The following is a 24,247-nucleotide window of genomic DNA, read 5'->3' as shown; positions in this document are numbered from 1 at the left end:
TAATTTTTAACATCATGTTCCAGCTTGGCTTGTTATCCTTGACGATATTTTTACACATACAGTGTAGCACTTCTTGACTCAAAGCACTTTAAATATAGGATCCCTTTCATCCACCACAGTAAGTGAAGCACTAACACATGGAAGCCATGTACTCCAGCAGCCTCACCACACAGATGAGGTAGAGGAGATAGAAACTGCTTTACCAACTGTGCTGAAGAAGGGACTTAATTAGTGCAATAATACCTGTGTTGGTTACTTTAGGCTTAAGTGTAAATCTCCAGTATGATAGATTTTCAATTAAACTTCTAACATTAACTTGTCATGCCACTCAAATCAGATTTTACTCAAGAAAGTTGTACATATATTTCCTTATTTGTTCCATAATAGTTCTAGAACTCCATTTTCTTATTAGATCTGTCTAAACACGTCATCTTTGTGATACTGAGGGTTAAAAGCAGTTTTATACAGACAGTCTAGCAGATCTACAGCACACTTAAGTCGGTGGCCCATTGCTGCCTGACTTGAAAAAATGCAAAACCTTTACACAGAATGTTAGTGTTTTACTGGGATTGGTTGCTTTAACCATGGACAGATAAGCAAATTACTATTTATTTAATACTGGTAAACAAAGCTTTAACGTGTGAAGAGAAAACAGGACATCTTCAGTATTTTATTAACAATTACAGTAAGTTTATTAAGTTAGTTTTTCAGTTACATCACATGAAGCTGCAGCAGCAAAAAAAAAAGTGAAAATTGAGCAGAATTGTAAAATAAAACCAAGCATGTCTCACCTTCTGGAGTTGTATAATAGTACAAATCTCACATGTGCACTTACTAAACTTTTGATATTTAATTCTCAAATTTATTTCTTTCCATATGCAAACACACACTTCCCCAAGTTACTGTACTTTCATTAGTCTAACATATTCTGAGAATGTAATTTTTCTGTAGTGGGAAAAATTGAATATACTGTAATAAGTATATTTATGCATCTTTAAAATATTGGAACTAGATTCCTAAAGTATTAGATACCATCTCCAGAGAATTTATTTTCTAATCATGATAGTCACAATTTCTTGCAAAACATACAGTATACAGGGTTTTTACTTCAGTCATGTTAACATCATACTTTTGTTTCATACCTGTACACCTAACCCTTTTAACATGAATAGTAAAATTAATTGTACACTTTAAGCAGCAAATGTTAAATTGAACCACTTCAATTAGAAGTCTTCTATTTGTACACTATTCTGGACTGTCAGAAAAAAAGCAATACACAAGGACAGTAATATAAACAAGTCAAAAATGAAACTTGTACAAATCAATGAGTTTCGATTTATCCATTTCAGGATGTACGTCTACAGTGGTTTACTGTAAACTACAGTGGTTTATGTAAACATAAATAATAAATAAAATAATAAACTAATAAATGGGCCTCCCAGATAAATAAACATTTTATACTTTCCAGACTTTACTTTTATTAGCTGCATTGGAAAGTGATATTGATGTCCAGAATAATTTACTCAGATGTCAAATACTTCTGTATTTACAGAATATAGTCTGTTGGTGTAGCTGTCTAGAAGGGAAATGGCATATTTTGTACAAATAAGAACAAAATATGTATATAGTGTCATTTTGTATCAACTACTTTCTGGTAAGTAGCTAATGAAATACTAAAATAAGGTCCGATGTGAACACAGTATGCCCAATGTATTTAGCAAACAATGGAGCCAAAACAACTCAGCTTCCAATGGTCAGAAATTAATAAACAATACAGTTGATAACCACAATATTCACTTAAGCAAAAATAAGTTACTTCAACCTAAAAATATATGCATCTTTTACATTTGCAGTTTTTCATTTTTGAGGAGTCAAAAAGGAGTCTGCCTTCCTCTACAGCTGTTTATGTTTCCTTAAGTCCACCTAAACTCCCCATCTAACACAGTGACATCTGTCAACAGCAAAAGGAGTTGAAGGATTTTTTAGATTTTCAATACTATCTGTTGTATTTGTTCTTAGTTTGTGATAAAATTGAATGCTGCAGGGAGACGTTTGTTAAACCAATTGGCTAAGCCTTATCTAGCCATTACTCTGTGAATTGGACACTGTGTAATTATGCTGTTGATAATTTTGCAGCTTGTTGTGGTCCCAGCTCTAATTTTAAGGTAAACATCATCCCCCCCATCCCTTCTGGCAAAACAAAAATGAGAAAGCAGCTCATACAGACCACCTATGATAAACAAATACTCTAGAACTTCACAGGTCCCATGGATCCCAAAACCGTTATTGCTCAATTATTTAGTTTTTGAGCACTTATGACTCTAAGCATTATTATATTTCTGATAAGCATCAAAATCCTATGTCTTCTACAGTGGCTGAAGCCATGAAAAATTCATTAGTAATGTAAAGCTGAAATATTTTTAAATGGTGGCAGTTAAACTAGACTGAACACAGGCACTGTTGAAAGTTTGGAAACCCAAGACAGACATATTTACTGCATAACAAAGTCTGCTGTAACGGGTTATGCGTTTGGGATTTACCTACTTATGTACTGTACACCTGTTGTGGCGATTTCTGTCAAACAAAACCTAGAAATGAACATGATTACATCAAGACTGAAAACTCCTAAATTCACCTTTTGTGTCAAGGTCCTGAAAAATGTCAAAACAGATGCAACTAACACCAGAGTCTTGAGCCTCACGCTGTGCATCAAGAGAGCTATAAAACATCATCTAATATGAAGCAAAAGAAGCTGAACTCGACCGAGAACATTGGCTCTCTATCAAGTTAAATGAGAAACTGCATTGACAAAAATGCATTAAAAGTCAAGGAGACTTTTTTTTTTACCAAATTACTGGTATTTTAAAGTCACAATAGAAACATCCACATACTACTTAATTTCCTATGGCTGTAATGATGTTGCCACTGTTAGAAATAAGAATTTACTGAAATAAAAGAAATCAACTATGAATCTCATTGCTCATATGCTCCTATACACAGTGAATTAACATTATCACTCACTCTACATATTGATAATGTCCTTTCCATTAATATTTGCGTTCACAGAATGAAGATTCCTAGTGTGTTCCAGTGGAGAGCATGCCTATAATGACTGCACATTGCATTCTGATCACTGCACATTTCTGCACAAGTAATGAGGTAAAGGCAGGAAACTATAAGTAAAACAGTCAACATCTTGATATATAAAAACCCAAATTACCCATAAGAATAAAGAACCAAAATTGGACCCACTGTTTGGAACTGTAGAATAGTACTAGGGGAATGAAGTAATTAACAGAATTTACAAAAAGAAGTTAGGATAATGAGATACAGTACCTAGTGTGTTTTTGGGTAACTACAATAAGTATTGTGTGATATGCATCAATATTAAGATAAAAAAGTAGAATGCTTGATAGATAATTTGGAAATCTACACTAAGAATTTCTTTGTATGACAGAAGGAATACATTACTACAGTATAAAGGATAAATCATGAGATTTTGCTTCAGGCGTTTACAGTAGCAATAACAGACATACTCGGTTTTCAGTGAATACAAAATAATGTTCCCTTGCTTGCATGTCTCTTGTCTAGGGTGTATTTTTTGTGAAAGATCATTATTACAGAGGATGAAATTAACTAGAAACATGTTTCTCATAAGATGAGGATATTTAGCTTGTTCCGAGATGTGTGTGGCTTATTTTGAGAAGTACTGGCTTCTCTGTGAATGACTTGTTGTATTAACTGGTTCAAAGCTTCATAAGGTTATTTTACTATAATATTTGTTATTTCTTAGTTTCCCCTATACGCTAGCAGTGGATTTATGTGTTTTGTTTTAATTAAGTTGATTTCACATGAGTGATAACCAAGTATAATAACCAAGTAAAAGAATTATCAACAGAATTAGCTGCTCTTAGGAGATTCTATCAACAGAACTGAAAGTTCCATTGGCTGTGGATTAATTTCACATTGGGCTTGAATAAAAAAAAAGGTTAAGCAAACTCCTTTTTTTGCTTGAAGTATGCATCAAATCGACACTGGGCATAATCCTGAAATACAAAATAAATATTAGGACATTGAAATGATTATTGAACCGATACATAAAACAGACAAAAATGTACTGAAAAAAAACTCACACAGGACCAATTTTACCAGACATCAAGTAACCTACAGTACTAGTATGCTTTTGGACTGTGGAAGGGAACCGGAGCACCTAGAGGAAACCCACCTAACATGGGGAAAACATACTAACTTCACACAGATAGCACCCCAGGTCAGAATTGAACCCAGGGCCCCAGCACTGTGAAGCAGCAATGCTAACCACTGCACCACTGTGCTGCCCCTACAATGATATATGTTTTGGTTAAGTTGTCCAGTTTTTACCTTCTTGTTCATATGCTGAAAAGAAAGCTAATTTATTTTCTTCTCTTATCAGTCCTAGATGTCTGTTTGCTTTAGTGCAGCGGGTGTAATCCTGCTGGCGCTGGCTCAAGTCACCTGTGGTTACTGGACAAACTTAAATACCTGTCAAATTATACACCTTACCAAACAAGGAAAATTCCACTAACATATTGTACTTACCATATACCCAAACTCTATTGTGGATAATTTAGCCTGTACAATGGACCACAATCCCCAGAGGAAGTGAGATGCCAATGCAAATCTATAAAATAAAATAAAAATAATATTCCTATGGTTGCATCAAGGTTTGGGCCTAAGGCATTAAGATGATAATCAGGTTTTGACTTTTCAGATGCTCAAAGGTTAAGTTATTCAGCAAAAATGCTGCGTTTTTCCATGAGTTTTCAAAGTCTGGAGAAATTTATGTAACAAATACATATGATGTGATGAAGTGTTTGAACTATTATAATAATCTCTTGGCGAGAGCACATTTTTAAAGAAAGGGCTAAAACATTTTCAGAACAGAGATTCTGTTCATACCGGTTCGTTTCCATGATCATCTCCTCCTCAATTTTGGATTGGTCTTCCTGTGAAGAATTTCCTGCATTTCCATTGGTCTCGGACGAGTAATGACGGATAAAATGAAGCTACAAAACAAAATCATGACATAGTAATACAATTCAGAATTAGTCCTTCAAAAAACAGGGAGCTCCTTACAGTTAAATCTTGAAACAGGTAAATGAAGTTACACCATACAAGCATATCTATTAACACCGAATGTACACTGCATATAACAGAACTTTATAAAACCAAAATAAAGTTTTGTACTAAGACATCTAAAAATAGATTTGCTTGATAAAAAAACAGCATGTGTTTATGAAGTACTACTTCATAATAATAATAATGCTAATGAAGTAGGTCCTCTATGTAACAGTTATGGTGCTACACTTTCTCACTGGTCCTGCGTTTATAACGTGACTTGGATACATCTAAACTCTGTTCCTCTATATCTGAACAATATAAAATTTGCTCTAGAAAAACACGGCAGCACTCCAAGATTCTACGATGGATGTAAGTTTCATTTAAATATTAATACTGGACAGGATGCAGTGGTGCCATGGGGGAGAACACAGAGGTACCCAAGGAAGAAGCAACAAGGTGTTTAGCTAAGGCAGATACTGTAGCTAAATCTATTTCTGTAAGAGCTCAGAGTCATCATTTAGCCTGATAAACTGTTTACAGAACAGCAATTGTTGCCTTGGAATGATAAATTTTTAGGTGAGAATCTTTAAAAGACAATTTTTCCCCGAATGTAGTCTCCCGAAATTTGCTTCATCGTTACCACTGAAGTCCCTATTCCAAGCAAAACAGTGTCCCAGAGAACACAGGGGTCACCAACCTAGCCATGTTAAACTCAAGAAACCACTCCAATTTGGCTTGAAACTGCATCTGAAATAGCATGGTATTAAAATGCTAGCAGGGTGGGGCCTAATAGTAATACCCTGATAGCAGGGTGAAAGTGATGTGACACGTGTAGCACCTCCGCATTGTGCAAGGAAAAAGGCTTGAGAGCCAAAGACAGTCACTTCTGGTGTAATATTTTTGTCTAGCTAAGGAAAGTAAATTCTTAAGACTCAGGTATTACAGTATATACAGTACATACCATAAATCTGCCTCACCCAAGCCTGACACACAATTACTTAAAGCTGTAGATATCTGAGATTTCCCACTTGTCTCCTTTGATTATGATCCATTAAATATAACATTCTTGACAGTATTTATATTTGCCTCCAAAATACCAGACTCTGAGATTTCCAGCAAGTATTTGGCTTGAACATGAAAAAAAAAACGTTGGAAGGTTTGAAGTTCCTAGCGGAATAAAATCAAACAAAAATGTATTTTGCCTGCAGTATTAGTTTACAAATGTCAAAATCTCACTACTTTTTCACACCACGTAGAAATCTGAAAAATCCTTTACAACACCCCTAAGCCTTTTGTTTTGCTTGCTGCAAAAGAGAAGGCAGCTACATAGAAATACTTAGTGGCCATTTTCCAAACATCTTGGCATTTCAAACAAGACTCCTGTATCGTGGCATCTATTGTTGTTCTTCGTGACCAAACTATCTGTTTAATACAAATATCAGTAATAGGTGCCGAACATCAGGTGTCAAAGAGAAATAAAGGTCTTGAATAGAAAAGGTATAGACAGTAGCTGGTAAGCAATAATGAAGACAACTACAGCAACAGAAATTATACCCTTAAAAGGATACCACCACCCCTCCCCTAGAAGGCCTTGGTCCAATTTTATTCACATATACAACCTCCCTGAGAGAAAGAAAACCATGTTCCTAATCTATCCAAACTGGCAAGGCATTCCCTTTGGATGCAATGAACCCCTCCTTCAAGGTCTGCCAGCAAGGAGGACATTAAGCATCATAGTATAGAACAGGAAAGACTGAATGCCAGCATCTCTGTCATCTCCTCACTTCTCCAAAGGTGTCTCTGTGGGGCAGTTGCTGTGCTATAATCCAGTATAACTCAGCAGAGACACCCCAGTCGAGCGAATGGGGCCAGATTCTGCTTAAAAATTAATTGTCAATGCCAATGGAAGTGAGTGATTTCAATGTGTCAAATTTAAAACTTTTTTTCAATAAACCAACTGTCATCACATTCAGTGGCCTCTAGCAGACCCACGATGCATATACTGTACATACACCAGAACGTCTCCTCCAGATCTGACACTGGTGTCTATTACACAGTTTGGACACCTGTCTAATAGTTGACAATTTAACCTTGAAGCCCATACCTTAACATTAATCACTAGAGGACACAATTCAGGAAAATCAGATCTGATTTTAATCAGATTTTTAGTGTGTTATTGATAGTAAAATAAAAAATTCTTCATAATATAACTGCATATTCGAGTGAAGTCACTTACTTGCTGCTGTCTGTTTGGATAGTTCTCTAGATTCGCCTTGAAAAAAGGCCACTGGTTATAGGTGTAGTCAAATGCCCATTCACAGAAATGATTTCCAATATCAAAACCCCTAAAAAAACAATGACAGATTTGTTGTAGATAAAAGGTAAAAAATAAGGATGTTATACGTTTAGGCTTACAAAGTAGGAGATACAGTATAACAGCTTCTGCATGAAATACTACATTTATACAAGACAAAAGCTTTTTTTCCTTCTAGTACAGTACAGAAAAAAACAGTGAACCATGAAAATATTTTTGATCCAGTTTATCTCCATCTTATAAGTGAAATGTTATAATCAAAGTTAAAAGCATTCTTTTAAAAGCACCTGTAATTGTAGCTGCTGTATTCAAAATCTATGAGCATCAATTTGTCTTTTGAAGAGGGATCTCTATCTTCCAACATGAGAATGTTGCCTAGAACAACAAAAAAAGAAAGATCACACCAAAATGCTTATGTAGTTAAGGCATTTCTGTTAATGAGAGAAAAACAGATGAATGATTGAGTGTTGGATTGACTGGTCTGGCCTGTGGTGTATAAGGGCTCCCAGGACTGTTCCTTAAAACCCAGATCCCAATTGATTAGACAGCTAAGACAAGCATACTTTCAATATAATGCAACATCACATGAGGTACAGAAATGTGCAAAACAAATATGTAATATGAGAAATAGAGCCAGTTATTACATACAGTATGATTAAATCACATGGAAACAATATTGCTATTGCAGGGATCAACTTGAAACCAGTTAAAATTGAACACCTTTGCTGTTCTTTTTAAAGGTGTTTTGTTGATTTTTAAATTGCTCACATTAAAATATGAGCTCTAATTTATTAAACCTAGAAAGTGAAGCTATCCGCATACTTTAATTTCTTCTAGGGAGTGTAAGAGAGTTTGTCAAAACATAAGGGATTGAATCCTACAAATACACAATGCAAAACTCAACTGAACAACTGTACAAACTGAAGCCCACTGAATTCACAAGCTATTTATATTCACTAAACAAATGTTACTAATTAATTGCAAATTAAAGGTATTGTCAAAGTACGCAAATTTTCAAGAATACTTCTAATAAATCAATTAGCAATAAAAGGATTAGTCAGTCTCCATGATGTAAGGGTTTATAAATTTAACAATTTTAATGAGTGGCAAACTCTGGGTATACTGACATTTTTTCCCCAGTTACTCTCCTTTTGTATACAACAACAGGGACTCAAATATTTAAGTATTTTGCATTATTGTAAACCATACTGTAAATCGGTTCTATCTGGAAATACACATTTCTGGGTTTCAGAAAATATTAATTATCGATAACATGTATCTAGCTTAGCTTTATACAGAGCTTGTTTATCATCTAAAACTAACACACAGATTACTGCTGAAATAAAGTACTACACTAACACAGGACTGCTACGGGATGCTATAACAATGACATACAGAAAAAGGTAAAATAAATTAGATAACATCCTGTTCCCTTTTACTTTCTTACCTTCTTGCACATCATTATGACAGAAAACTACTGGAGAGGGTGTTGATTCAAGAAGTTTCCTATGGTGGCAGAACAAAAAAAAAATATCAGCAGCCTAACAAAGGCAGAATTTAGTGTAAGTAACAATACAGCAATACAGATTATTACTTAATAAATTTCACATCTGATTTTAGTGTTTTTACACAATACATTATGCATTTTTGTATCTCTGAAACACATTCACCAAAAAATTAGATCTTGTTGAGTCAAGTGGTGATACTTCAGCCGCATCTCTATAAGGGCTGCCAGGACTGCAAATGATGCAGCAGAACTTTAATTTACAGCAAAACACATTTACTAAAAACAGTCATTATTCTTCCTCTTCATAGAAAAACAAAATCACAAAGCTGACAGTTTTCTGCAACAATCTGCACTTAAAAACCTACGAATTTAATAGATAATGGCGTAATTATAATTCCTATCACACAAGCTCCTGGGAACTCCTTTCTTTCATAAACACATCTTGTTTCATGAAGAATTCCGATTTAGCTTAAATGCTTTCACACAAAAACAAAATGTCAAAAAAAGGAACAATCAGTTATCACAATGTTTGGGCTGTCAGCCTCTTTGAAGTTCTTAACACCCCCCTTTCCAGAATAACACCCCATCTTCCCATCATCCCCCGAGCACATTCTTTTATTCTTTCACATGGCTTTTTTTCCCTCTTCTCTTTGCATTCACTGTTTCTGTGTCATCAACAAATACCACACCAAGGAACAGAATGGTTTATTCATGTATTTTTCAAGAACAGCATGTTGAAACTTTCTTTAACTGAAATACAGAGCATTTACATTATATCTGTGACGTGTGAATGATTTAGGCTATGAGGTAATGAACAGAAAAACAAGAAGATTTAGTTACTAAGCGTTGAAAACACCTAAATAATGCACAGTCAGAATCAGATAATTTCAACAATTCTGCAATTGTGGTCCTCCAATGCTACAATGCCTTCAGCTTTTGATTCTAGTCACACTCTAAATGTCACGAACACATCAAATTGTTCATTAATTTGTATAAGTAACACATTTTCCAAGCACTAATTGACTTCTCAGGGCTACGCTTAAAACCAGCAAAATTGTAGCTTTTCAGAATCATGGCTTCTGACACCTTATTTAGACAATTTAGTTTAAAAAATAATATGACCTTGTTTAATGTGAAGTCAAGAGCTTACACTAAAGCTCTAGAGGCTTTAAGTATTGTGGCCCTGATTTGCATGACTGTTTGCTATCAAGCAGCAAAGACACCAAAAAAGATATTAATAAAGACACTTCACTTGTTTGTTTACTGCAGATTATCCATCTGTCAATGCAAAAAACTGTCCAGGAGTATTCGAAGATCTAAGAATTCTTAATTTCTTCTTATTTTTTAAACTCTCCAACCCTTAAGATGAAGGCAAGGTAGTTGGTTTTTAAGGTGCGGAACGTTTATAATGTAAATACAAGTGTTATTTACATTATAAATAATGTAAAATAGAGCTACTATGTAGACTGAAAACAAAACAACATGCTAAATGGAACTCTCAGACTGCTTGATATTACCTGGTGTGCTGTTATGTACATGTATTAACCAAGACCTTTAAATTAATTTCACTCTGGCACATATTAGGATTTAAGGAAAATCTAATGAAAGTGAGTCATCATTTCTTAAGCAAATACTGGGGACTAAGTCATTAAGGGAATACAATATACTGCATTTTTTCCCCACAAAATGTAAAATGAAACGCCTGTTGACAGGTATTTTCTTACTTGTAAGAGAAAATGAAAGGGAAATGCTATGAAACATTTTCCTCAATTACCTCCCCAGAGTAATGCCAATCACTGAGCTTTACTTTTCACATGAAATCTCCAAATCTAGAAGCCAGAAGCCCCATGCGTCAGACTTCCGAAAAAAATAATGTGTGGCTTCTCATGGGCCTTAAGGAAATCCCACTATTCTCCCCGTATCGGCCACACTCACCTGAGGCTCTTCAGCTCTTCAGGCAGGTTATAGTTCATCAACCTGTTGAACTTTTTCACATGAGCCTCTCTTGTGAACTTCAGTTTCAAAATCTGCTGCATGTACCTTAGAAAGTCAAAGCACATTAAACAGGTTAAAATGTTTTCATGGCAAGCTGTTATTTAAAAAAAAAAACATTTCCCAACTTCAGGGAGTAACACAAATGCTGCGGCTGGATTTCTTGGGTTTTTCTGGGAAGGGGTTGCTTCAGTTCAGGTATGAACAACTGGATAGATGGTTAAGATTGCAATACCAGCACAATCACTCTCCAGTGGAACAAAGTTGTGAAACTATGTGCTCATTAAGGCAGTAACAAAGCAAATTAGAATAGTAATAGGTTTATTCCTTGCTGAAAAGAGAAGAAAGAAAACCCAACGTTTTGGCTGTGGAGCCTTCTTCAGGTATAAACGTTAGCTTACACCCGAAGAAGGCTCCACAGCTGAAATGTTGCGTTTTCTTTCTTCTCTTTTCAACATGGAATAAACCTATTATTTGTTCCATTGCAGCCGACGCATGCCGACGCAGATACCCACCTGAACTAAATTAAAACAGTTACAGAAGACATAACAAAACTGTAATTTTCTGAGAAAAAATTTGCACACAAGGCTGCACTGACCAATACTTTCAATAATAGTACTGTTATTTATGAGTGAGCACTTCAATACAACTTCAATTACCAACTCAATTAAAAAAATAAAAGCTTATATTACATGATACTTCTAATTGCTCCAAAGAGGCATTAACGTGAGATGCTCATATTGTCATTGAAAGAGTAATGGGGTGACACAAAGATGAAAATGTGAATATACTTCCTCCCTTTAAGATAAGATAAGATCTTTAATTAGCCATATACAATTTCTTGCATTAGGAATTTGTCTTTTCGCAGCTTGCTCTCCATGACACACACAGACAGGGAGAGAAGCTTGGGGTCAGAGCACAGGGTCAGCCATTTATATGGTACCCCTGGAGCAGCTGGGGTTAAGGGCCTTGCTCAGGGGCCCAACGGAGTCGGATTCCTCTGCCGGCCACAGGATGCTCTATACATGCTCTTTCAGACTTAGAAAATCATGTTTGAGCACATTGTTATTGCATTAATACAATATAAAATCTAATTAGAAATTAAACTGGACAAGATACACAGTTCCGTTTTATATAACCATGGAAGTTGAATAAATATGCAGCGTTTCCAAAACAATTTAGACAACTGTGTTCAAGCTACCCTCTACAGACCTCATGTATCTCTCCACAGACATGCCAGTTAATAATGTACTGACAAACGGGAGAAAGATACTGTAACAAGCTGTATTGTAATTAGCAGTTTGAATTATTTATGGGTTTAATTCTTTAATTATTTGTTTTCCCAAATCCCACCAAACTAGTAATACAAGCATATACCCAGATGACAGGATCTCTGAAAAAGCTCAGATGTAAATAATAACCAAGACCAGCCATTTAATAATTTATTTGAAAATGGGGAAAAAAACATTTAATCAAGTAGTGGTTCAATTAAAGAGCTTACAAATGTAAGCAACCAAGTGCTAAGATGTAACAAAAACATGAAAACACAAGGATACTACACAGCTAGTGTCTCAAGATGTAACAGAAACAGGATTTACAATTAGTTAAATGACAACATTTTTGACACTGCACCTTTTAGTGTCTGCTAGCACACTGAACTACACTGAAAAGCATTTGCGAAATAAGGAGATTGCATCTCTTACCTTTCAATTGTCCCAAAGAGCCATTTGGGCTCCTTGTTGAAAGGCATGCTCATCCCATGAAAGCGAGACATTTTCACTGCAATCTCCGCAGAGATATCAGGAATGCGCAATTGTTCGGTCAGCAGCCGATTACTCTGGAAAGGCAGCAAACCCAGTGCTAAAAAAGTCACACAAAACATGTTCCACTGGGCTGTGCACTGCATGTTCCCAAACAATTTAGGAAGGGTGGCAGTGACCACATGCAAAAGGGGATTTTATAGAGTGGGGGTACTTTTAGGGTAACAGGGTAGCCAGCAGCCATATCACCCTGCAGCTCAAAACTGACAACCCACCCAATCTAACCAGTCTGACCAGTACCTGGACAGGAGACCTCCTGGGAAAAACTAAGGTTGCTGCTGGAAGTGGTGTTAGTGGGGCTACTAGGGGGTGCCCACCCAGTGATCTATGTGGGTCCTAACATGGACACTACAGGGCGTTTCCTGAAGAGAAGGGGTGTAACCCCGGCATCCTAGCTGAATTTCCCCTTGGCCTTTACCAATCATGGCCTCCTAATAATCCCCATCTCTGAATTGGCTTCATTACTCTGTTCTCCTCCCCACTGATAGCTGGTGTGTGGTGAGTGTTATGGCGCACTATGGCTGCTGTCGCATCATCCAGGTGGGGGTACACATTGCTGGTGGTGGAGGGGAAGTCCCCATTACCTATAAAGCACTTTGAGTGGAGTGTGCAGAAAAGCGCTATACAAGTTTAAGGAATTATTATTATTATAGTAGTGCACAGCTTCTGAGAGTAAACGACAGATGAAGCTCTTCGAGGACTACGACTCACCGGAAGGTATTGCTCTAACCGTCCTTCGGGGAAGATGCCGAAGAGTCGGGGTCCCAGCGCTCGCTCTGCCAGTATTGCGAACATAACGCTCTCCAGTACGACAGAATCCACACCCTGACGGGCAGAAGGAGAGCAGGTGTGTCAATTTCTCCTCCCAACCCAAAGAAGTTAAAACACACAAAACAATGGGGGTTCCTTCATTTTATGGACTTCTTGGTAAGATTTTTAATGGAACTAAGACTATTCTGAAAGACAAAAGCACTATAAACTAGGATACTGTGCATTTGATCATTTAATTTAACAGTATGTCACTTTCTATCCTTATGCTTTCTTGTTATGTTAAAATTGTGTGTAGGTCAAGTGGCTACTGTATATTTATTTGAATAATTAAAGAACACTTCAGTACGTGTTGTTCAGTACATGGCTCTAGGCATGATAACCTATTACTTATTTACTTAACTTTGTTCTGGAATAAAAGCTTGGTAGCTTTAGAACATGAATGTAGTATGGAGGCAGGTCATGAATGACAATCACTGGCATAATTTAAGTGAAGCTAGAAACCAAAATAATTTTCTGTCAGTCATAGCAGGAATACCAAAATGACCTTTGAATTTGAATGTTTAAATGTTTAGACTTTAATTTCTGGCTACTAGATCACATATGGGAAGCTTTGTACACAAGAGTACAAACAGTTGAAAGAGTGGCTATTTTCAGCTATGATTAACCTTGCCACATTACCTAAAATTTCTAAATGGATGTTACCATAAACTTACAAAGCATGCAGCCACACTCTTATATACAGCATTGCGTTGTGAAACACAATTGGGATGTACTTCTCTGTTCACTGTCAGTGGCCTAACAACCTATTACACAAGTTGTTAAAATTTTCAAAATGTCACTTTGCATTTGCAGACTGGGGGTACATTCTTAGGCCTGCTGCCTGTTGGACACAAAGATGGGGAAAAATACATTCCTCTCATCCTTGTTATGACTATTTGGGTCAGAAACATGTTATTCAAAACACACCCGTAATACTTTTTCATTATAAATATTTGCATGTGTTCCATTTAGAATTAGCACTGTTGTAATTTTGATTTTTACAAGTATTTGCTGTAGCAATTAGATAACTAACTGCACATGGAATTAATGATCCATGTAAATGTTGCTCCTTCTGCATGGAAAAATATCTTTTTTTATAAATTGCAATCCTAAATAGGCTCTAAAGATCTTAAAACTTATAATAAACACATTCAGGCAAATATTTTTTGTTGGTTTCAGGATACAAAACAATTAACCCACTGTTCACAATTACAACTTGCATATAAGGCAAATATTTTCCTTCCAATCACATACTTCCTCAGACGTCCAAGTCCAGAGCCTATTGCTGAACTTTGTGGAGCTTCTTCAGGTCCTGCAGTACTGCAAAATGGATAAAGTGTGAAGCAGGGCATATCCTTGCTGCCCAATTACCACCTGGAAAAAACCTAGGAAATGTACATCTACAGTACGCTGTGTATACTGTCACTGTTCCAAATTAATACTGTTGTAATTCTAATTAGTGTATTTAACCATTCTAATTAGTGCATTTTTACCAATTTACACATTTTTGACCCAAAATAAAGTCTGTAATCGACATTTTTCAATTTCTGTAATTGACATTGACAGAAATATTGCCTTCATAGACACTTTGATCAACTGAATGTGAATAAATACCTTGAAAGAGAATATTTTGAACTTACAACTTAAAGTCTCCAAGATGAAGTGATCAATGAAATGATGCTTAAACAACTGTTCTATATTTTAGTAGTCCACTGCTTACTCTTTAATCACATGGGGTGTATTTCGGACTCTACCACAGAGGTATTACCATTTAGACAAACATATCTAGGCAACACAAAATGCAGTAAAAACGAACCTGCAAAATTGCTCCATATATTCTAAGCAGCACTTGACGTGGTTCATCTCCAACACTTTGTACGTGGTCAGGCAGGGAGCAAAGGTACAGCAGGTTACTGAGCCCACCACTAAATAAAAGAGACAAATACAAGATGAGAATGTTAAAGATTCAGATAATTTGTAAAGGGCAACATTATTTTGTATTCACTCAATAAAGTTTTGTCATTACAAAATTCAAATTTTATTTTCAGATAAGCACAAATAAGTCATGCCTTTTTAAACTTGCACTCTACTACATATAACTGACACAGGAAATGTGATAAGCCTGCGATAAGGCTTTTTTCACAGTTGACCACCTTCTTCTTAAGAATAAGAAAACAGTGGAATAAGCGTCATACAATGAGTATTAAAGTTCAGATTAGCAGTCCACATCAGACAGATCACACCAAACTGGAACAAAGGTTACAATCCAGCATGTTGCTTTGGATGTGTCCCATGACCTTTGAGATTCTGCAAAACAATTCAGAAAATGATAAGCAGACCTGCAGTTTTCCATGCACAATAAGGGTAAGCAATTGGCTGCTAAGAGTTTTGCATCTTGAAGCTGTTGGAAACAAAATGCTATTTCTGAGTAGGGTATTTCAGAAACCCAGGACTGAATGCAACAGACACTGGTGATAAAGAGCTCAGCTAGAACAAAAACTAGCAGACATAGTACACCTCCATGACCAGAGCTGGTAACCACTGCTCTACAGCGCAAGTGGAGGAATGCATCAGCTGAGGAAATAATCCTGGGATAATACCCACCGAATCTTAATAAAAGCAAAGTCTATTAGAAGTGTTGTACTTTCTTTAATGTGAACAGTAAAATTTGGCCCAAAGATGCTTATACACACAGTAAAGGGCAGAGATTTGTATCCTGGTGACATGCATACATACAGTATATACTGTATATTCCTGGTGACTTGGTTCTCTGGCATTCTAGTGACTGCTCTGTACAACCTGGATCTTATCAAGCCTTGTGAGATACACTTTCACCATGCACAGAAAATCAAAAAGACAGTGGTCTACTGAGCTACAGAGGTTTATTGAAAGGTTTTAAAGGTTTAAACAGAAATATAAAAATTAAGAGTAATACAACTCTTTAACCCAAGGCATAATACTGAGCCAGTTGAACAAGTAAAGGTTTATTCCATGCTGAAAAGATAGGAAAAGAACGTTTCGGCTGTGGAGCCTTCTTCGGGGGTTGATACTGTGCCAACGGTGCAACTTTTTCTTTGCAGTCATCACTAATGTATAAAGGTGTCTTCAGTTTATGTTACTACCATCTGTCAGGGGAACATTTCTATCCACCGTTTCCTTGCTGCTAGTCACAGTTCTGTGGTTGTATTAAGGGCATTGTGCTGCCACACCTGCCCTGTATCACTGCGCCATTCTCTCAGCCTTTCACCCGCTTCACAGAAATAATGTTTGAAGAACTATGCAAACCCCCATGTAAATTATGCGCATGCTGAAAGAAGAATGAATAAAAATAATTAGACCTTATCTTACCTGATAACGCTAATTTGAAAATCATGTTCGGAGACGAGTTTCCAGGATCCAGACAGGTATTCTCTGCACCAGGCGTATGCCCTGACCTTCGTCATCCTGTCAACTTCTTCTGTTCGCCCATCCTTGTACGATTCCGCTTCGGAGTCGTCCTCTCCGTTGCCTCCTTTAGGACTCGGAGCCTTTAAATAATCTAGATGTGCCGTTTGACATCGTGAAGAGTCTCCTGTCTTGCCCTCAAAGGCATCGGTGGCCTTGGCTGTAAGTGCAGTTCTGTTTCCGCAAGCAGCTGCAGCAGAGTTGGAAAGACTCCCATCGCTTGCACTCTCAAACAAATGATGTCCTGACTGCATTCTTCCTAAAACCTTACGGTATGAACTACTCGCTCTTGTTAAACCTTGATAGTTCCAGTGTTGTGCTGACGAGTAGATGTTCTGATTAACTACGTAGGAAAGTTTTTGTACAAAATGTCGAAGAAAAATCATTAATTATAATCCAAAGCAATATGAATACAATGAAGTAGTAGAAATGTTTCACTGCACTATATAAAAATTGCCCAGGGGCTTATCAAAAAAACCGTTCGCGATTTGTTGCTCAGATGCGTTTGCTACTGTCAAATACAATCACTGGTTTAAATTATACAATTTGCTTTCTAGGTAACTGCTGATTATTATACTATTTTAATTTATTGTGACTGCGAGCTGCGACTCCTAGTCACGGCACTTTCAACCCCCGACAGCATCAGTTTTTTAACTACCCGTTTAATTTGTACCTAAACCCACGCCTGCAACACGACAATTCCCTCTCAGCTGAATCGATTTGTAAATGTTGCAAATAAAAAAACGGCTACGCTTCCTCTAGCCAATTATGAATTTCCTTCTTTCGGTACACGTTGGTGTAGTTTCATGCAATGAAGACAGACAGCCATTGGTTAATAAAATCCAGGGAGTGTCTTTCCAACAGTATCAGACGGCGCAGCCTTGCGAAGGATTATGGTACACTGAGTTTAATTACGTTTCACATCGCCATAACGTGGTGTCGTATTAGTCATAGTTTTTAAAATTAGTTAAATTAAATAGTTGAATTATATTAATTGATTACTGATGCTCGTCTCCTGTTTCAGATACTCGGGAGATAATGGCTGATTATTCCAGTGAACATCCAGGGCTCTGAAAGTTTCTGCTTGCTATACAGGCATCCTTTAGGTCAAAAACACTTATTCGGTTAAATTATTCGGTTTTCTCGATTGCGATATGGCGGACAGGCGACCAAGGCTTTCTGTGGCTTGTACTGAACCTTTACATGTCTTCGGGTAGCATGCATGTCTTATGACTAGAATGGACCAGCAGCATTTCATGCGGTGCCTGTTTACTTACATTACACTAAACGCTCCCTAATTTAGACAGAGGCCACTTACAACCAGTTTCTGTTTCGCTGGTACATCTTGCAGCTTCTTACCAGCGTGATCCAGGAAATTGCTAAAAAAACAATGATCTTCAAAACTTTAGAAAAAAAAAGATCAGCCCTAGGAAAAAAGGGGGGCTTCCAAAGATTTTCTGGCAGGTCACCAGAACCAGAAAAAAATCTTTCACCCTAAAACAGAAGTGTGTAAAATCGATATTTTTACCAGTTGACAGGACTTGCTTTAAAGACCCACTTGTAACTATGAATAGTCTGAGGTTCCGATTAATATTATATCTTTTCTAACAGCATTTTTTTGCAATTATTTTAATTTTTATTTTGTTTTAATTTAACTCCTTAAATTGGCAGAGGTAGTGTGAACAGAATAGGGAGAGGTGGGCCAGTGGGGTTTTGTGGGCGGGATTGGTTTTAACAACGATTTCGGGAACCAATGAGATTATGTGTGTCTCCACAGCCTCATATGTTCAATAAAGGCGCCGAAACGTGGAAGGTAAAGCTTGTTTCTCTTCAAATAATCATGATTGCTTTTTAATTATGAACGCATTCGCGAATTGTGCAGAAATCAAAATCCTGCACCACGGGTTGTGCAAGTTAAAAAAGTAAAACTGTTCGGGTAAAACAGCCTAAACTAAGCGTTAAATTCAGAGCCTAATTAAGTTTATTTACAGTGGTAACACGTTTCCCCCTCTGCACGCCCTGGAGGAACCGGGGAATATGAAAAGGAGAGGAGGACTTGTAAATCGGGCATTTTGTGGAGTACAGTTTGTTTTTGTACAAATGCATGTGCTGAACTACTGCAGCGGTGAAATACAGGCCTACTTTCATAACAAAGAATAGGTTGATGAAGTTTTTTACGTTAACAAATGTTCACAAGCCTTGTAAGATTTTTAAAATTGTTATTCTGTACAGGAATGCCATCCAATGTGGAAATAAAAGCCGCCGTTCACGACCTTGAGCAGCTGATACAAAAGGCAAAACTGCTCAGCAATTCGGAAGGGACCACCATTCTGCAACAAGACACTTTTTTTAGTGTACCAAAAGGTCGCTTAAAGCTCAGGAACTTAATGGTACAGTACAACGTTTTTCACGAATTTTGTGTGGTTATTATAAAATATTTTTTCTAAAATCAACAAGATAATGATGAACTATGAGGTGGTGAAAATATCCCCTCTTAAAATGGTTTAAAATACAAGTACGTAAGCTCAAAAGTATAGACTGAGATGATGAACAAGATCACGAAGCTCATATGAATAATGTTTGTATTATTCTTTAAACTGGATTTACTGGGAAACCAATACGACTCATACTGTTGAGCAGTTTGCTACATTTCACGTTTTACAACCTACAGGTTCAATGTTATCTGTGCAAGTAGCTTCAACTCTATAAGCGAATAAAAAAGTAAAAAGAACTCGGAGTGTCATGTTTCCCTAACATACTGTATATCTTTGTTAGAATGCGTATAGGACTAACAAACCATCTTGTTTTCCCAAACAGAATGGGACTGGCCAGTTAATATTCTATGAAAGGCCTGACGTGGTTGGACCAAAACTGTCAAATTATTCCATCTCTGTTACAAACGACCCAGATGGCCTCAAAGTAAGTGTGGAATTAAAAATGCATTTATCTCCTCTTTATGCATGTTTTAAGAAAATTAAAAGATTAAATTGGCTTCTCTGAACACTGACTCTACTTTGTCTGTTGAAAAACATTGTAAGCATCAAGTACAGAGAGGGGACAATATTAGAGGCTCTTCATTTACTTTCATGCCTGAATCACTAATATATTTGCTCCCTGGAACACCCAACTGTCTCATCTTGATAAGAAGGTAATAAATTGATGAGAAAATAGTCTCATAAAAGAGATTCGGGTTTGTCATCCTTATATACTGTATGTTTTCAGCCTCCCATATACACCTCACTATACTGCTATCGCCTGTCTCCTAGTTTATGTACCGTACAAGTAAATTGTATTGTGAAACACCATTAAAAACAAACATCCAGTTGCTTGTTTAATAATAATAAGAATTTTATTTATAAAGCTCCTTTCTGAACCCAAGGACATTGTAAGTTGTGAATAAAGGAAAAGACCAAAAAATAAACAAGAGCATACAGGTTTTTACAGATGTAAGGCAATTAGTTATAGAGCTTGGTAAAAAGGAAAGTTTTGAATTTGGATTTGAAGAGAGTCAAAGAAGCTATCTCTCGTAGAGTCTGAGTAAGGTCATTCCATTATACTTATTATTATATTAAGAAGGATATTATCATTATCCCTCTGCATGCTAAGAACAAGTGAATGTGGTGGTGCTCTGTAGTATGTACTGTGGTGGACCTTTTCAATAGTTCTAGTACTGTATTTGGAAAAGAAGTGTTTCATATGGTTTGTGCAAAGAATGGAAGGGTTTGGAACAATAGCTGACACAATGGAGAGGGTTAACAAGGCAGAGTATTGCACTTGAATCAGAACTCACATACAGTGTAGTTCTGTTTATTAAATGTAGCACTCATCTAGCAGGCCAATTTCAGAACTGTCCTGGCAACCTATACGTATTAGAAAGCGACACACAGATTGCACCATTGTATGATTTATTTTTTTATCTGTTATTGTTTTTTCATTGTGAGCACTAAACAAACTGATTCAATATTGTAACAAAGATTCTTCTACTCTGCTTAAGAGGCAGCAAGATTCTGTTTTGCTGTATCAGTGCATTTTGCAAACAGTATATTGGAGCAGGTACATCTACAAGAAAGACTGTGAATCAAATTTTCCAATTTGCACTACTACGTATTTTGCTGTAGCTGTACTGCAAATGCATGTCTCTGTGCGCTTTTTTGTTCAAGAAAGTTAAAAGAACAGATAACCATATATGATTGGCATTTATGACTAAGTGCTGCAGTTGTGTGACACTCAGCCTTCCTGGTGGTCTGTCCAGTAGAACAGTAGTTCTTATTCCTGGTCTGCCTCTGCTAGTTTTCATTCTAACTGGGCCGGTAATTGATATGCTTCCTTGGTTAGATTTTTTTTTCTGCATTGAGACTGTGGTTAAAAATTGGATTCCTTATTTCTGACTAAAAAGCTTTTAACAGGTGACCAGTTTATGATGAACAGACATGTGGGAATGACAATGGATAAGTCAAACCCTGTTTTCCATACCTGAAGGAGTATATTTTTGAAACTCGCTAATTAATACAAGGTTTATACCAATTACAAATGTGATTTAACTTTTTTAAGAACTAAGATCGAATTAAAAAAAGGTATCAAAGAGAAAAACAATAAGTCTCTGATTAAGAACTCGGCTGGAGCAAACTTGAAAGAGCGCTAGAAGAGGCTACTTATGAAAAAGACTCGGGTGTTCATGTTGAAGGAAGATTACAGCTTTCAGACTGTATGGAGAAGCAATAATGAAGATAAACAAAATGTTAGGCTACATTGTCAAAAGCGTAGAATTTAAATCAGTGGGTGTCATGTTAAAACTGTAGAATGCACTAGTTATACTTTATTTCTAATATCATGGACAGTTTTGGTTACCACATTACAAAAAAGATATTGGTGTTCTGGAATCAGTCTAGAGAAGAGAAACCAGATCCATTCTAGGACATAAAGAAATGTCCCACAATGACAGGCTAAAATAACCTAACCTTTTTAGATTCGGTTGTTGATTTTTACCCTTGAATATAAAAGAATTACAAGAGGACCTGATATTTAAAACCCTCTAAAGGCATTGCCAGCCCAATGAAGTTCTTCAGAATGAACAACGAAATACAAAATACAGGACACAAGTGGAAACTATGAGGAAGTGCTTTTAAAACCCAAGAACAAGAGGCCTCTTCCCCAAAGGGTTAAGGGAGTATGGAATGAGCTATCCATCCATGTGGTTAAAGCTTTTACCTTCAAGAAAGGTCTGGATAAGGTCCAGCTGCTTACTACCCAACAGTCTAGACGGGCCAAATGGCCTTGTCTCATTTGTAACCTTTCTTATGTTCTCATGTCCTTAAAAGCCAGAAGACACAGGGGTCCCTCAAGACCAGCGATGAGAACCACTGGAGTAGACAGTATGTCAAGAGCTGGTAAATCACAGCCTGTTATCTTGGATGCCATTTTAAGAACTTTCTTCTGCTGACATTTATCGTGTTTTCACATGCCTCCAAGTCTCACTGATGGGAAAACTTAAGCGCACTCTCTGTATTCAGCAAAGTGAGTCATAATAATCAGACTGACCCCACAAGAAAAAGGAAAATCGAATGCTGTTGTGCTCTGTGGGAGGGAGAGAGAAACTGTGAGAGCGTGAGTATTAAATAAATGTTGTTGGTTTTTTTTAGAAAGTCCTTTCGGATGCTCTGGGTGTGAAGGGAACCGTGAAAAAAGAACGGCATCTGTATATGGTGGGGCAAACTAGAGTCCATGTAGATGCAGTTGAAGGCCTGGGGCACTTCATGGAGCTGGAGGTAAGTTCGCTAACAGTCCCAGCTTTAGTGTTCACACTGATTCTAGGGAGAAGTGGAGGCCTGTGTTGAGTGTTGTGGCTGTTTAATGTTCTGTATATATGATATTCTTGCAGAGTATTTGTGGTGTGTATTGAATCCAGATGATGCATTATTCAAGTTGCATCCATCAACCTAATTAATAATTTCCTTAAGAGAACTATGCCATGTTGTGTGTCCTTAGAGTTCTTTAATTTGATCTGAAATCATGCACACTATGAAATAGTTAAAAAAAGTTATTTTTTTTCCATTATATTGCACTTCATTTTAGTCATTTTAAAAATCACTAAAAAATGCTAAGATGTGGGACTTTTCTTCACAAACCATGTGATACTGATTTTGATCTCTGATAAGATGAAGATCGGACTCTCAAATAAAATGACAGTGAAGGAAATATTAAATTAGCACGTAGTTATGTATTCTTATATCTTGATTAAAAATAATTTGTTTGATTGCATTCCTGTTTTAAATTTCACATTTTAGAGGGGATCAATGCAGAGTTATATAAAAACAGCAACTTAAAGTTTGTATATCAAGTCAGAGATTTTAGTTCTTAAACAGTATTTCCAGTATTATGGATTTATGTATCAACCACAGGTGGTGCTGAATGATGGACAAACTGAAGAAGAAGGAGAAGCTATTGCCCACAAGCTTATGGATGAACTGGGAGTTAAAAAGGAGGACCTCATTGTTGGAGCATACATGGATCTTTTATTAGCCGATGAGAAGTGTTAAATATGAAAATTAGTAAGGGATAAATTAATGCAGTTCATTTTGTAATGCTTTTATAAGCATAATAAATAGATGAAAATACATCTATCTAGCACTTTTTTGTTATAGTGGCTGACTACTGTCGTTATTAATACATCTGTTGAACCATAGGTTTGACAGTATCAGGCTTTATATACTTCTGACTCAAGCATAAGCCAGTACCAAGTTTAGTAATTCATAGAGAACTGATTTCCACTAAAATCACAGTGGCTGACTGAGACAACCAGAAGGTTACAAAGTTTCAAGCTGCTTGCACACCCACAGTTAAGACATTTCACCTTCATCAACAAGAAGCTCCTTACACAGGATGACTGAAAGGCAAAACTACTTTTTTTTAATCAAATCAAAGCATAGAATAATATTGCTCCACTGCATTTTATATCTTCACTACCTTCACCAAAAATGTGCTTGACTTCTATTCACCCTAACCCTGCAGTTAAAACTTCCTTAGTTCAGTACAGTACATATTATTTTTAATCAACATGATGCTGTGCCTATAATTGGGTGTTGGGAAATGTATTGGAGATTTTTATATATTTCAAGTGTAACATCAGAGTTTTAGTACTCTGTAACGTTTATTTTTGCATTCTATCATTTCATTCTGTGCTGTAATATTTATGTTCTAGATGTTTGTTAAGCCTGATGATAGGATTAGTGAAATACTTTCAAGAAATAAAGAACTTTGAAC

General features: G+C 36.6%; 2 protein-coding genes across 5 annotated transcripts; one reads left to right on the top strand and one right to left on the bottom strand.

Annotated features, from left to right (window-relative positions):
• Window positions 1–668: 668 nt before the first annotated feature.
• Window positions 669–17,772, bottom strand: chkb (choline kinase beta). Its single transcript, XM_088923682.1, has 11 exons — window positions 16,892–17,772; window positions 15,360–15,468; window positions 13,445–13,558; window positions 12,617–12,750; window positions 10,857–10,961; window positions 8,862–8,920; window positions 7,702–7,789; window positions 7,337–7,445; window positions 4,939–5,045; window positions 4,579–4,660; window positions 669–4,046 (listed from the first exon to the last, which is right to left on the bottom strand). Exons 1-11 carry the CDS (start codon window positions 17,371–17,373, stop codon window positions 3,990–3,992), a joined length of 1,446 nt encoding a protein of 481 aa, XP_088779808.1. The 5' UTR covers window positions 17,374–17,772; the 3' UTR covers window positions 669–3,989.
• LOC148829259 (uncharacterized) lies at window positions 15,857–24,247 on the top strand. 4 transcript variants are annotated; one of them, XM_088923684.1, is made up of 6 exons: window positions 17,198–17,259; window positions 18,765–18,800; window positions 19,220–19,377; window positions 19,805–19,906; window positions 22,627–22,752; window positions 23,386–24,247. In XM_088923684.1, the coding sequence occupies exons 3-6, from the start codon at window positions 19,222–19,224 to the stop codon at window positions 23,521–23,523; spliced, it is 522 nt and encodes a 173-aa protein (XP_088779810.1). In that variant the 5' UTR covers window positions 17,198–17,259; window positions 18,765–18,800; window positions 19,220–19,221; the 3' UTR covers window positions 23,524–24,247. The 4 variants fall into 4 exon arrangements, with proteins under 4 accessions (XP_088779809.1, XP_088779810.1, XP_088779812.1 ...); XM_088923685.1 differs by lacking the exon at window positions 17,198–17,259 and adding an exon at window positions 18,038–18,093; XM_088923683.1 differs by lacking the exons at window positions 17,198–17,259; window positions 18,765–18,800 and adding an exon at window positions 15,857–15,907.

This window comes from Atractosteus spatula, chromosome 8, assembly GCF_055471065.1.
Source record: "Atractosteus spatula isolate fAtrSpa1 chromosome 8, fAtrSpa1.hap1, whole genome shotgun sequence".
Lineage (NCBI taxonomy): Eukaryota > Metazoa > Chordata > Actinopteri > Semionotiformes > Lepisosteidae > Atractosteus > Atractosteus spatula.
The sequence above is the reverse complement of the archived record's forward strand: the minus strand, read 5'-3'. Positions and strand labels throughout refer to the sequence as shown.

Excerpts from the sequence above, each read along its gene's own strand:
- chkb (XM_088923682.1), bottom strand. The coding sequence starts at position 17,373 with ATGATTTTTCTTCGACATTTTGTACAAAAACTTTCCTACGTAGTTAAT. Across the intron at positions 10,962-12,616 it reads CTCTTTGGGACAATTGAAAG|GTACATGCAGCAGATTTTGA; the intron begins GTAAGAGATGCA and ends TGACTTTCTAAG. Across the intron at positions 8,921-10,856 it reads GAAGAGCTGAAGAGCCTCAG|GAAACTTCTTGAATCAACAC; the intron begins GTGAGTGTGGCC and ends CTGCCACCATAG.
- LOC148829259 (XM_088923683.1), top strand. Across the intron at positions 19,378-19,804 it reads TAAAGCTCAGGAACTTAATG|AATGGGACTGGCCAGTTAAT; the intron begins GTACAGTACAAC and ends TTTCCCAAACAG. Across the intron at positions 22,753-23,385 it reads GGCACTTCATGGAGCTGGAG|GTGGTGCTGAATGATGGACA; the intron begins GTAAGTTCGCTA and ends TATCAACCACAG.